Source organism: Dipodomys ordii, unplaced genomic scaffold (assembly GCF_000151885.1).
Source record: "Dipodomys ordii isolate 6190 unplaced genomic scaffold, Dord_2.0 Scaffold47, whole genome shotgun sequence".
Lineage (NCBI taxonomy): Eukaryota > Metazoa > Chordata > Mammalia > Rodentia > Heteromyidae > Dipodomys > Dipodomys ordii.
The window spans coordinates 11,202,927-11,217,013 of NW_012267263.1; the positions used below are offsets into that span (position 1 = coordinate 11,202,927).

The following is a 14,087-nucleotide window of genomic DNA, read 5'->3' on the forward strand; positions in this document are numbered from 1 at the left end:
GGCCTGAACTCTGGGCCTGGGCACTGTCCCTCAGCTCTTCAGCTCAAGGCTAGCGCTCTACCACTTGAGCCACAGCACCACTTCCGGCTTTTTTTCTTTTTGCTTATGTGGTGCTGAGGAATCGAACCCAGGGCTTCATGCATGCAAGGCAAGCGCTCTACCACTGAGCCACATTCCCAGCCCTCCAGCCCAACTTTAGGACAGAAAAGAGAATAACACACAGCCTCTATGAGTGGATCAATCCCAACATGTATAATTTTATGCCTCTTCCCCAGCAGCCTCCACACCAAAAGGCACTAATTCACAAGGCACTAGTGGCTCATGCCTGTAATCCTACCTATTCAGGAGGCTAAGATGTAGGGATCGCAGTTCAAAGCCACCCCTGAGCAGGAGAAGTCTGTGAGACTCTTATCTCCAATTAACTACCATCCCCCCAAAAGTACCCAAAGTGGAGCTGTGGCTCAAATGAAACAGTGCTAGCCTTGAGCAAAAGAATTCAGGGACAGCACCCAGGCCCTGAGTTCAAACCTCACTACTGGCACACACTCAGAAAAGTCTCCTAATTGGAAATCAGTGGCTCACATTTATAATCCTAACTACTCAGAGGTATGAGATCTGAGGATCATGGTTCAATGCCAGCCCAGGCAGGAAAGCCCTTGAAACACTTATTTCCAATTAACCACCAAAAAAGCCATAAGTAGAACTGTGACTCAAGTAGTAGAGCACCAGCCTTAAGCACAAAAGCACAAGGACAGCACCCAGGCCCCGAGTTCAAGTCCAAGGACCAGCACAAAAAAAAAGTCTCCAATAACTTCCTACTATTTTCTAGATCTAAAATCTTTATTCAGGTCTGCAAGGTTCTAACTGTCCTGGTTTCTGTTCACTCTTTGGATCTCACTTCTTGCCACTCACTTGCTCTCTAAAATCAGTCTGGTTGGTCTTTATATTCCTCCAATGGCTAAGCTTCTTCTGTCAATAATGCTTTTGCACTTTCTAATGGCATCAGTTGAATGCTATCCCCACGATCATAACCTGTCTGGCTCACTTAGGTCCTTCAGGTATTATATAGACCTTAAATGGTTCCTCCTCAAAGCCCAACCCTGATGACTCAAAATTCTCTATCACCTCATATTGCTTTAAAATAATATTTTTAAATTATTGGTACATACTACAAGCACAAAGAAGTTTCATTATAATATTTCCATGCACTCTGATCATATTCACTCTGCTACACTCTTTTTTTTTGTTTTGTTTTTTTGTGTGTGGGGGGGGTTGGTAGTGGGGCCTGGACTCTGGGCCTGGGCGCTGTCCTTCAGCTCTTCAGCTCAAGGCTAACACTCTACCACTTGAGCCACAGCACCACTTCCGGCTTTTTTTCTTTTTGCTTCTGTGATGCTGAGGAATCGAACCCAGGGCCTCATGCATGCAAGGCAAGCACTCTACCACTGAGCCACCTTCCCAGCCCTCTGCTACACTCTTATCCCCTGCTTTTTCTTTTTCTTCTTTTTTCCTTTCTTCCTTCTTTCTTGTGTGTGCCAGTACTGAGACTTGAACTCAGGTTCTTATACTCTTACTTAGCTTTTTCAATCAAGGTGCTCTACTACCTGAGCCACACCTCTACTACTTTTTTAAAAAAATGTATGCATGGGCTGGGAAGGTGGCTCAGTGGTAGAGTGCTTGCCTTGCATGCTCGAGGCCCTGGGTTCGATTCCTCAGCACCAAATAAGAAAAAAGAAAAAAGCCGGAAGTGTTGCTGTGGCTCAAGTGGTAGAGCGCTAGCCTTGAGCTGAAGAGCTGAGGGACAGTGCCCAGGCCCAGGCCCCACGACCGGACCCAAAAAAAAAATGTATGCATATCATTATGCTACTTAATACATTAATACATTCTGCTATTTCATGTCCTTTATCATATTCTCCCCCAAATATCTTTTCTTTTCCCCTGCCCCCTTCTGCTGATTCCTTCCTTTTACATTTATGGAATACATATACGTATTTAAAATGATCATAATACATTTATTTATATATTTGTTCAATATACATTTATATATTTGTTATATTTTATTATTTTATATACAGTGTATAATGTTTATAATATATAATTTAATATCATATAATTACTTATATATCTATATATTTGTTTAATATATTTAGTCCTGATACTACATATGAGAGAAGACCTATTTGTCTTTCTGAGTCTGGCTTATTTCACATAACATGATCTCTAGTTCCATCTATTCTCATGCAAATACAATTTAATTCTTTAGAATTCAATAAATCATATTCTATTGTGTATGTATATTGTATTTTCTTTTTCTTTTGTGTGTCAGTATCAGGCATTTACTCAGGATCTTGAGCTTTCATTTGGCTTTTTCTCACAGTTCTACTTGAGTGACATCATCAATCTAATATTTTCCCAGTTAATTTTAGGTAGAGTCTCACAGACTTTTCTACCCGGTCTAACTTGAACTGTGATCCTCAGATCTCAGTCTTTTGTGTAGCTAAGATTACAGGCATGAGCTACCAGCACTTGCCTATGCTTTAGCTATCTTGAGACAGGGTCATATCTTCTGTCTTACACTAGCCTAAACTGTAATCTTATTTACATCTTCTACATAGTTGGACCAGCTTTATCTTCTTTTGAGATGGAGTACTGGTGCACTATGTCTTGTCTTAAATAGGAAGGAGAATTTTTCATATCCTATACCATGGTGAATAATGAGAACATTATACTAAGTCACAGAAAGACAATGCTATATGGTTTCACTTTTATGAGATAATTAAAGTAGTCCCATTCACAAAAACAGAAGAATGGATTTCAGGAACAGAGGGAATGAAAGCTATTGTTCAATGCAGATAGAGTTTCAGATTTACACAGTGGAACAGTTCTAGAGATCTCTATCACAACAGTGTGAATATACTTAATGCTCCCGAGACAGGTAATTAAAAAGTTACAATGAGATGGAGGCATGGCTCAGGTGGCAGAGTACCAGCTAATGAACAAATACAAGTGCATCAGTGAGTTCAAGTTCTAATCTTAAACCAAAAAAAAAGTTATAATGATAAAATTTATGTTACATGCTTTTTGATGTGGTTTTTTTTGTTTTTTTGCTGCTGGTTGTGGGACTTGAACCCAGGGTTTGAGCACTGTCCCTAAGCTTCTTTTGCCACAGGCTAGCACTCTACCACTTGAGCCACAGCTCCACTTCTGGCTTTTGCTGTGATTAATTGGAGATAAGAGTCTCCCAGACTTTCCTACCCAGGCTGGCTTCAAACTGCAATCCTCAGATCTCAGCATCCTGAGTAACTAGGATTATATACATGAGCCACCGGCACCCAGCTACGTTGTATTTTTTACTGTAATCAAAAAAAAAAAAAAGACAAACAGTATGTCCAATATCATCTATTATCAGGAGAAGTCCCAGTAGATAAAACAAGATACAACTAAGAAACAGTCACTAAGTAAAGTTAGGATAAAGAGTCTTGGTCCACAATGATAAGGATCTTAAGATGGTCAAGACAAGCTAGTCTTTATTTTATTCTATATTTTAGATGGAGAGGTCTCACGATATTGCCCAGGCTGGACTCAAGCAACCCTCCAAAGGCTGGGATTATAGACGTGTACCACAAAACCCAGCAAGACAAGCTAGTCTTTCAATTCCTCTTCAATAAAATTATACATTCAAATGTTACCAACTACTACTCTACTGAGAATATGTCATTGTATTTTAATATTTTTGTCAAAATTGATAGCTTGAAAAACACACAGGATAAGACTCTCCAAAACTTCAATATGGCCCCTTAACATTAAAACACCATTTTTGTTGTAAATGTATTATGAGTTAATAAAGAGAATGTAGAAAATGTCATGTCAATAATTTCAGTATAAAAGAATAAAACATAATGAAGGAAATATGCTTGCCTAATACTAATGACGTAACACTGCAATTTTTTTTTTAAATTTTTGTCAGTCATGAGGCTTGGATGCAGGGTATGAGCACTATCTCTGAGTTCTTTCACTCAAAGCTAGTGCTCTACCACTTTGAGCCACAGGGTTTTCTTGTGGTTAATGAGAGAGAAGAGTCTCAAGGACTTTCCTGCCTGGGCTGGCTTTGAACCGTGATCCTCAGATCTCAGCCTCCTGAATGGGTAGGATTACAGGCGTGAGCCACCAGCACTCAGCAATCTTATAGATAAAGCAAAATATGTAACTTAAACCAGATGTTAAAATGGTTAGGATTAGTATCTAAGGACAAAGGAAATATGTAGAAATGTAACCACAGATATACTATAGGGTGCTCCCTATGCACATGTTATACATTGCACTTCTCAAAATGAAATAGTATCACAATGAAAATTTTTAATAAACTCAATAATATATATTTTTTAAAATCCACAGGAGAAGCAATTCAGAATAGTAAAAACCTTTTTAAAAAATCAGATTTTTGGCTTTACCAATAACGGGGTACTTAGGCTATTCAGAGTCTGTTTTCATATGAATTCATTTTGAAAAAGGAATAAAAACAAGCCACCTTAGAAACTAGAAAAAAACTTGATGAATTAATAAGAGTTTCTACACAACTGAAGAAATTTACATCAAATAGACAAAATCATAGCATAGAAATCTTACACAAAGACTAATCCATCTCCTAGAAAAGCAGATCAAATGGACTTGAAGACCCCACTAAATATAGGAGTGAATGGGAAGCAAAGTAAATCCTTCTCCTGGGGCATAAACAGATATCAATCTATGTAATAAAAAAGCTATTTTTTCTTCATGATTTAAGTGCTTGCCTCCAGTCTGGGCTCAGAGAAAGATCCTGGTCACTTAAACTGGTTGTCAATCAGGGTCCCCTTCATTTTTGCTTTCTTGGCTTCCAGTTCAGCCTGGAATGGAATGAGGGGGAAAACTGTATTCTCAAATACATCACACAGAATTCTTATTTTTCTTGCCTTATTCGAACTGCCCTCAGTACTCTCCCTTCATGTTCATTAAGCATACAAACTAGAAGTGGTTCTGAAATCTTTATGAATCTGTAACAACAGATTCTAATCTTTCTTTTCCAATCTTTCTGATTCTATAATACATGAGAAAACTGAGACTAAACAGCAACTTTTACATCAAATTGACAGAGACTAATGATATTTGTATGAAAAACCTATTTGTAGGTGAATCAAGGCAACAGCTCAAAATGCCATCATTCCAGAGACCCCAGCACCTCCCAGAATACTCTGCTTTGTAGTAGTGACTGCAGGGGCTAGGCTCATAACTTATAACACTTGTTCAATACCTATAACTACTAAACAACTGTATGCAAGCATATATGCTCACTCAAAACAAGAAATACAAACTATGAAGCTCCCAGTGTCTTTCAACTCCACTCCACTCACCAGCTCTTGCAGTCGCCTCTTGCTCATACCTTTGCGCTCCAACTGTTTTTCAATCACTTTGGCATTTTGTGCATAGGAATCAGCAACTTCCCTCTGAATAAAAGAAAAATAAAGAACACTTTACCCAGTGTTCTCACTGAGGAATTACAATGAAGACTGATGCAGCAATTTATACTGTCCAAGTCAGGACATCATGACTAAAATGGCACACCTCTGTTCTTTCAACAATTCATTTGTTCAATAATCTGGAGTTCTGGTTTCAGTCTTTAGTTCACATGTACATGTAATTTATTATAGCATAATCAGAATAATCTCTATTGATCTCTTCTCCTATGCCATACCCCCTATTATTCAATGTTTCCCAATGAGATTCCTTATGCTGTTTTCATACATAGACACAACGCATTTTGCTATTATTCCCCTTCAATATTCTCTGCTGTCCCCCCGCCTAGTCACATAGTTACAATCAAGTGTTATATATGTAAAAAATGTGTGTGTGTGTGTGTGTGTGTGTGTGTCTTTCAACTCTTTCAAGGCTAGATTCCTCAAATGTGCTGTTTGGCTTTTTCAGCTTGGCTTATCGTGCTCAACATAATGATCTCCAGCTCTGTCTAGTTCCTTGTAATTTTATTTTTTTCCCTAATAGTTGAATAGTATTATACTGTACCTATGTACCATATTTTCTTTACCCATTCATCAGTTGGTGGGTACCTCGGCTGATTCTGCAATTGGGCTATTGTGAACAAAATGGCAAGCTTAAACATGGACACAGGTTTCTTTCTTGTATATTGATTTACACTCCTTCTGATATATACCCAGGAGCAGTATGTTAGGGTCACAAGGAAAGTCTACTTGCATATACTAATTTCCATAGTGGTTGTACTTAGTTTACATTTCCATCAACAATGTAAGAGGATCCCCCTTTTCCTTTCACATCCTTGCCAGCATTTGTTGTTGTTTGTTTTTTGATGATTGCCATTCTGACAGGGGTGAGATACAGGGGGTGTGGGGGGGGAGAGGTGTGTGCGTGTGTGCGTGTGTGTATGTGCGTGCGTGCATGCGTGCGTGTGTGTGTGCATGTGTGTGTGTGTGTGTGTGTGTTTTGCCAGTCCTGGGGACTGAACTCAGGGTCTGGGCATTGTCCCTGAGGAATCGAACCCAGGGCTTCACACCTGCTAGGCAAGCACTCTATCACTGATCCACATTCCCAGCCCATACAGATTTTTTTTCTTTTCTTTTTTTTGTTGGTTCTGGGGCTTGAACTGTGGGCTTGAGTGCTGTCCCTCAGCTCTTCAAGGCAAGCACTCTACCACTTGAGCCACAGCGCCATTTCCAGTTTTCTGGTGGTTAATTGGAGATAAGAGTCTCTGGGAGCAGAGAGCCAGCCCAGGCAGGAAAGACCGTGAGACTCTTATATGCAATAAACCACTCGAAAAACCGGAAGTGGTTCAAGCAGTAAAGCACTCACCTTGAGCTGAAGAGCAGAGGGACAGCGGCCAGGCCCAGAGTTTAGTGCCCAGGCCCAGAGTTCAAGCCCCATGACCAACCAAAAAAAAAAAAGAGTCTCCTGGCTTTGAACCATGATTCCCAGATCTCAGCCTCCTGAGTAGCTAGGACTACAGGCATAAGCCACTGGTGCCCAGTTCTACTATTTTTTTTTGAGTCCTTTATATATACTGGATATTAATCCTTTTCTTGTTAATTGCTTGCAAAGATTGTCTCCTTTTCTGTAGGTGGTCTCTTGGTTCTGGTTATTGTTTCTTTTGTTGTGCAGAAACCATTTAATTTTTAAAATTTCATGTAGTACTATTTGACAATACTTGCTCTTATTTTTCCTGTTTTTCTTTTTCTTATTTCTTTTTCTTCCCTATTGCTGTAGCAAGGAATTCTTTCATTCTACTCCTAATTATAGAGAAAACGAATTTAGTTTTTCCCCATCTAGTATGCTGGCTATCAGTCTGTCATATACAGCCTTTATATGCTGAGGTACATTCCTTCTATTCCTAGTTTCTTTGGAACTTTCATCATAAAAGCTGTTCAATTCTGTCAAAGGTTTTTTCTTCATCAGTTGAGATGATCATATGACTTTTTTACCTTGATTCTGTTTAAATGCTGCATTATGTTTACTGATTTATATATTCAACAGATAATGCCTCTCTATCTACAACGTTCTACTGAATTATCAGAAAGGGAACTGGTGCTGGGCGCCTGTGGCTCACACCTATAATCCTAGCTACTCTACTCAGGAGGCTGAGATCTGAGGATCACAGTTCAAAGCCAGCCCGGTCAGGAAAGTCCATGAGACTTTTTTTTTTGGGGGGTCCGGTCATGGGGCCTGAACTCTGGGCCTGGGCACTGTCCCTCAGCTCTTCAGCTCAAGGCTAGTGCTCTACCACTTGAGCCACAGCACCACTTCTGGCTTTTTTTTTCTTTTTGCTTATGTGGTGCTGAGGAATCGAACCCAGGGCCTCATGCATGCACACCTTCCCAGCCCCAGTCCATGAGACTCTTATCTCCAATAAATCACTAGAAAACCAGAAGTGGTGCTGTGGCTGAAGCAGTAGAGCACTTGCCCACAACCAACAAAAAAAAGGAGGGGAGGACTGGTGCTACTGCAAAGGACAAACAAAGCATTAGAGCTGACTAGAAGAGTCCTAAAAGCATTTATTCTACTAGTTTTTCAAATTAGAGAGAGGCTAGGAATGTGGCTTAGTGGCAGAGTGCTTGCCTAGCATGCATGAGGCCCTTGGTTCCATTCCTTAGTACCACATAAACAAAAAAATAAAATAAATAATTAAAGAGAGATCAATAAAATTTAACTCCCTTGTTCTCACTATACAGATGTCCCTGAGATGCAGAGAAATACACTATCCCAGTGTCATATGAGCAGAGAGGAGTCTGAAAGCAAAGTCTCTAGTTATTCTGCTATGCTGAAGCTCTGGCTCCTGAGGTCCCTTTCCTCTCAGCCCCCAATTCCAAATCCATTGAGAACAGAAGCACTTACAGCCTCAATCTCTTCTTCCTCTTCATCAATGGTAGACACGGTAACAGAGCTGAACTTGCCCATGTCTTTAGTCCTCTTGGTCATCATTACCTGGAATAGCAGGAAGAGGAGTCAGGCTAAGTCATCCCCAAAGGATCCATGAACCAGGTATGTGTGTGCACACGCATGCACATGCCCGTGTGCAGGACTAAGGGGAGGAGTTTGGACACACCTTTCTCTTAGAGACAGAGTATTTTAAATTGTCAATGTTTTTATGTACAGTATATTTTTATAACATTTGCTCATCAAAAAAATAGCATAATTCAGCCAAGCACCAGTGGCTTGTGCCTATAATCCTAGCTACTCAGGAGGCTGAGATCTGAGGATCACAGTTCAAAGCCAACCTGGGCAGGAAAACCCATGAGACTCATTTCCAATTAATCAGAAGAAAACCAGAAGTGGAGTTGTGGCTCAAGGCTCAAAAGTGAAGTGCTAGTCTTGAGCAAAAAAGTTCAGGGACAGTGCCCAGTCCCTGACTTCAAGACCCATGGCTGGAAAAAAAAATAGCATAATTCATTCAGTACTAAATTATTTACACTAGAAAAAGAAGCAACTCTGAAGGAAATAAAGAAAATTTTAAAAACATACAATTTCTAACCTTACAAGCCAACTATAGAAAAATAAACACATAACAGGTGTGACAACTTTGCTTATGCACACACACAAAAAAATCATTCACTAAAAGAATGCAGCCATGAAGGGAAGTTTCTTGTGTACTATACCCTTATTTTAAAATTCGGTGGCTGGGATATAGCTCAGTGATGCTTGATTAGCATGCACAAAGGACCTAGGTTTGAGTTTCAGCATTACATAAAAATAAAATAGAAGCTAAATCTAGTCTGTTTCTTTTGATAATAATTACCTTCTTAGGAGGCTCTTGCTTTTGAGTATATATATTTGTTTTCCCAAAACCCTGACCAAACTTCACTACTGCTCCATCCACAATGAAGGTCACAGGAGCATTCTTTGGTTGAGACTGGTAGAAGAGCGGCAGTCCACACCTGCAAAGGCAGAGCAAAGCACTGGAAGACTTCTAATTCCAAATCCCCAGTGTTTTACAAAGTGTGCTCAGATTCCAGGAACACTTTTGCTTCTGGCATAAACTAATGATTGGCTCTTCCCCATGTTTCCCAAAACAACTGGGTAAGAATGACTTGGAGTGAATGTTAAAATTGCTCATGAGTTTCCTAGGTCCCTCCCAGAAGATCCTGATTGAGCACATGTAGCTGATGAAGCCTGGACATCTGTCATTTTAATAAGCATCCTAAGTGACTGTTATCATTACCCATGTTTGGGGATGGTTTGTGTTATTGATAGCTTTGTAGTAAAAATTTCTACCATCCTTCACAGGTGTCTGGGTGCCTGGTTTGGGCATCTTTGTCGAATATTTTCTATTTTATTTTGCATCATCAGGAGGGAGTTAAAAAGGTTCTATTGCGGGCTGGGAACGTGGCTCAGTGGTAAAGTGCTTGCCTTGCATGCATGAGGCCCTGGGTTCGATTCTCCAGCACCACATAAGCAAAAAGAAAAAAAAAAAAAGGTTCTATTGCAGCGGGGCGCCGGTGGCTCACGCCTGTAATCCTAGCTACTCAGAAGACTGAGATCTGAAGATCACGGTTCAAAGCCAGCTCGGGCAAGAAAGTCAGTGAGACTCTTTTCTCCAATAAACCACTAGAAAACTGGAAGTGGCGCTGTGGCTCAAGCGGTAGAGCGCTCGCCTTGAGCTGAAGAGGGCAGGGAAAGAGCCCAAACCCAGAGTTCAAGCCCCACAACCGGCAAAAAAAAAAAATTTGCAGTGATCAACTGCAAATCTAAAACCTGTAGTAACTGCCATTTTTTGGCTGGGCTGGTCATTATTATACTTCTGAGGTAAACAAAAACCTATTAAGATAAGCTCGCTTCCATAGCACCTATACTATTGATAGGATAAAAGCAATTTCCTTAATGCAATAAAGTTAAAATACCACCTTCCCTTCCTCCTCTCCCTTCTCTCCCTCTCTTCTTTCTCTTTCTCCTTCTCTTCCCCTCCCCACCTCCTCCTCTTTTTGTGCCAGCACTAGGACTTGAATGCAGTGCCTCATACTTTCACTTAGCTTTTCTCTCTCTTTTTTATTGGAATTAGAGATCAGGTTATCACAGCCTTTTCTGTCCTGACTTGGTTTTGAACCTTGATCCTCAGATTTCAGCCTCCTGAATAGGTAGATTATAGGTGTGAGCCCCCCCCCCCCCGTGTTTGGCTCCCTCATTTTTTTTAATGTGTGGGAAACATACTGGTATTTGGTTTGAAGGTCAAGATTATAAAGATAGAGACACAACTGAGAATTTTCATTAAATAATTTCTACCACCTTATGCCACACTTTTCATACTTACTTTGCACACTTCTTCCTGTACTGTCGTTCAATGCCTTCAGGTCTGCACAGAAAATGGAAGTAAAAACATAATAAGGTAGGACAAATCTTTTTCTTTCTTTCTTTCTTTCTTTCTTTCTTTCTTTCTTTCTTTCTTTCTTTCTTTTTTTGTCGGTCATGGGGCTTGAACTCTGGGCCTGGGCGCTGTCTCTCAGCTCTTCAGCAGAAGGCTAGCACTCTACCATTTGAGCCACAATGCCACTTCATTTCCTGATGGTTAATTGCAGATAAGAGTATCACAGATTTTCCTGTCCGGGCTGGCTTTGAACCACGATACTCAGATCTCAGCCCTCCTGAGTAGCTAGGAATACAGGCATGAGCCACTAGCGCCTGGCTAGGATAAGTCTTATAACCAATCGGCCTTACCATCTTATTCTCTTCACTTCTTCATCACTCATTCAATCATGCTGAAAGTTCCAGAGTTTATTATACAGATCAACTGGTTACATGTATACTAATGTTAAAGATCCTGCATTCCTTCCTACCTTCACAAGCATTTATTGAGTTCCTAATACAAATCAGATACTTCTCTAGCAGAGGAAGATGTAATTAATAAATACAATGACTATTAGAGTCATAGTAACAATGATAAATAGCTACCAATTTACATAATCAGTCTTCACCATCCATGGGCTATGCAGCTATAGATTTACTAAGAGTAGATCAAAACAAAAAATTGTTCCAGTACTGAACATGGACAGATTTTTGTTGCCATTATTCCCTAAACAATAGTTATTTGCATAGCATTTACAACTTACATTGTATTCTATGTAAGTCATATAAAGATGATTTAAAATATTCAGAATTTGAGTGGGTTACATGCAATTGTTGGGCCATTTTTTAAATTTTTTATTGCAAAGGTGATGTACAGAGGGATTATGGTTACATAAGTCAGATAATGAGTATATTTCCTTTTGAACAGTGTCACCCCCTCCCTCATTCTCTCCCAGTTTTTCCCCTCCCAACTTCCCACAGCACACACATTATATAGCTCATTATCTATAAGGGACTTGAACATCTAAGAGGTCCTAGAACCCATCTGCCACAAATGCAGAGAGCTAATTACATAGTTTTCGCCATACAGCAGGAGCTACTCTAAAATATACACAAGTATTAACTCATTACATCCTTATAACCACCTTGTTGTGTACGTCATATTATTATTCTGATTTCATAGATAGAGGAACCTAAGTACAAATTATATGATTTGTGCAAGGTCATAATGTAAGTCCAGGAAGTCAAGCACAAGAGCCCATATAACACTGCCTTACATAACCAATACATAGATAAAACAATGCAATTTAACAAATGACTTAATGGGACTCAAGCTTGATTCTTCTCTTTTCCAATCTCTCACTTACTTTATCAACAAATCTGAAGAGTTTTAACTCAAAGTGGGAAAAAAGGAAAAAGGGACTACCAGTTTCCTCAATGAGTGGCCTTTATTAAATAAACTCTTTGTTACCTTTAAAAGGGGGGGGGGAAGGGAACTTCTTGAATCTGCCACTATTATCATTTCCCTGAACTATTTTAACAACTGCTTCCGAACCAGTCACCTCACTCCCCACCCCTTGTTGGTTTTTTTGTTTTGTTTTGTCAGTCCTGAGACTGAACTCAGGGCCTGGGCACCGACCCTGAGCTTCTTTTGCTCAAGGCTAGCACTCTACCACTTGAGACACAACTCCACTTCCCGCTTTTTCTGTTTATGTGGTACAGAGGATCACATGCTAGACAAGCACTCTACCACTAAGCCACCTTCCCAGCCCCATGGTTTCAATTTTAGGTAGTCAATATACACATGGTATAACACAAGTATAAATAAAATGATAAGGAAATATCTTCCCCACTTGTCCTCTATCATCCAGTTTGAAAAAATAGACAGTGTTGCTGGATGGCGGTGGCTCATGCCTGTATTTCAAGCTACTCGGGAAGCTGAGATCTGAGGACTGCAGTTCAAAGCCAGCCCAGGCAAGAAAGTCTGGGAGACTCCTATCTCCCCAATTAACTCCCAGTAAACCAGAAGGGGCACTGTGGCTCAATGTGATAGAGCACTAGCCTTGAGCAAAAAGAGCTCAGGGACAGTGCCCGGGCCCCAAGTTCAAGTTCCACAACCAACCTCCCTCCTCCCAACCAAAAAAAAAAGAAATGTAGCTTAGAGGCTGGGGACATGGTTCAAGTTGTACAGCACTAGCTAGAAAGTGTGACACTGACTTCAAATCCCAAGACTGCCAAAAAAAAAAATGTGTGTGAGTGCACATATACATGTTTTATTTGGTCTTACATCCTACATTTATGATAACATGAACGAACCTAGAAGATACTGTGCTAAATGAATAAAATCAGACACAGAGGGGCTGGGAAGGTGGCTCAGTGGTAGAGCGGTTGCCTTGCATGCCTGAGGCCCTGGGTTCGATTCCTCAGCACCAAATAAGCAAAAAGAAAAAAGCCAGAAGTGGCGCTGTAGCTCAAGTGGTAAAGCACTAGCCTTGAGCTGAAGAGCTGAGGGACAGTGCCCAGGCCCAGAGTTCAGGCCCCATGACCGGACCCCCCCCCAAAAAAAAATCAGACACAGAAAGGGAACTACTGCATGGCCTCATTTTCGTAAAAATCTTTTAAAAAAAAACCTGTCAAACAGACAGGCAGAGAGTAGAATGGTGATTGACAGGCAATGGGGTGGAGAAAACAGGGAGTTTGTTTTGTTTTTGTCAGTCCTGGAGCTTGAAATCAGGGTCTGGGCACTGGCCCTGAGCCTCCCTCTGCTCAAAGAAAGAGCTCTACCACCTATGATACAGCGCCACTTCCAGCTTTTTCTGTTTATATGGTACTAAGGAATCAAACCCAGGGCTTCATACATGATAGGCAAGCACTTTACCACTAAGCTACACCCCCATCTGGGAACAGGATTTTAAAAACAGATCCCTAAATGAAACCACATAGAGGAAGGTGGGTGGAGGCAGCAGTTTCCAGCTCATCAATCTTGTTTGTTTATACTTCTGGATAAGAATTTTACTGAAGAATGTTTTTTGTTGTCTAAAAATGTTTGAAAAGCACTTCTGAAAGTAATCAAGAGTCACTAAAAGGGGAGCTGGGAAGGTGGCTCAGTGGTAGAGTGCTTGCCTTGCATGCCTGAGGCCCTGGGTTCCATTCCTCAGCACCACGTAAGCAAAAAGAAAAAAGCCGGAAGTGGCGCTGTGGCTCAAGTGGTAGAGTGCTAGCCTTGAGCTGAAGAGCTGAGGGACAGCGCCCAG

The 14,087-nt window shown here is 40.6% G+C and overlaps 1 protein-coding gene across 1 annotated transcript in view; it reads right to left on the reverse strand.

Annotated features, from left to right (window-relative positions):
- Positions 1 to 4,336: 4,336 nt before the first annotated feature.
- LOC105988218 (chromosome unknown open reading frame, human CXorf56) overlaps positions 4,337 to 14,087 on the reverse strand; it is a 26,914-nt gene continuing 17,163 nt past the window's right edge. The window contains exons 3-7 of the mRNA XM_013019766.1: positions 10,802 to 10,843; positions 9,293 to 9,431; positions 8,392 to 8,481; positions 5,388 to 5,480; positions 4,337 to 4,883 (exon numbers count right to left, since the gene is read on the reverse strand). Coding sequence (XP_012875220.1) covers positions 4,821 to 4,883; positions 5,388 to 5,480; positions 8,392 to 8,481; positions 9,293 to 9,431; positions 10,802 to 10,843 — 427 coding nt within the window. The 3' untranslated portion in view covers positions 4,337 to 4,820. The remainder of the gene's footprint in view (positions 4,884 to 5,387; positions 5,481 to 8,391; positions 8,482 to 9,292; positions 9,432 to 10,801; positions 10,844 to 14,087) is intronic.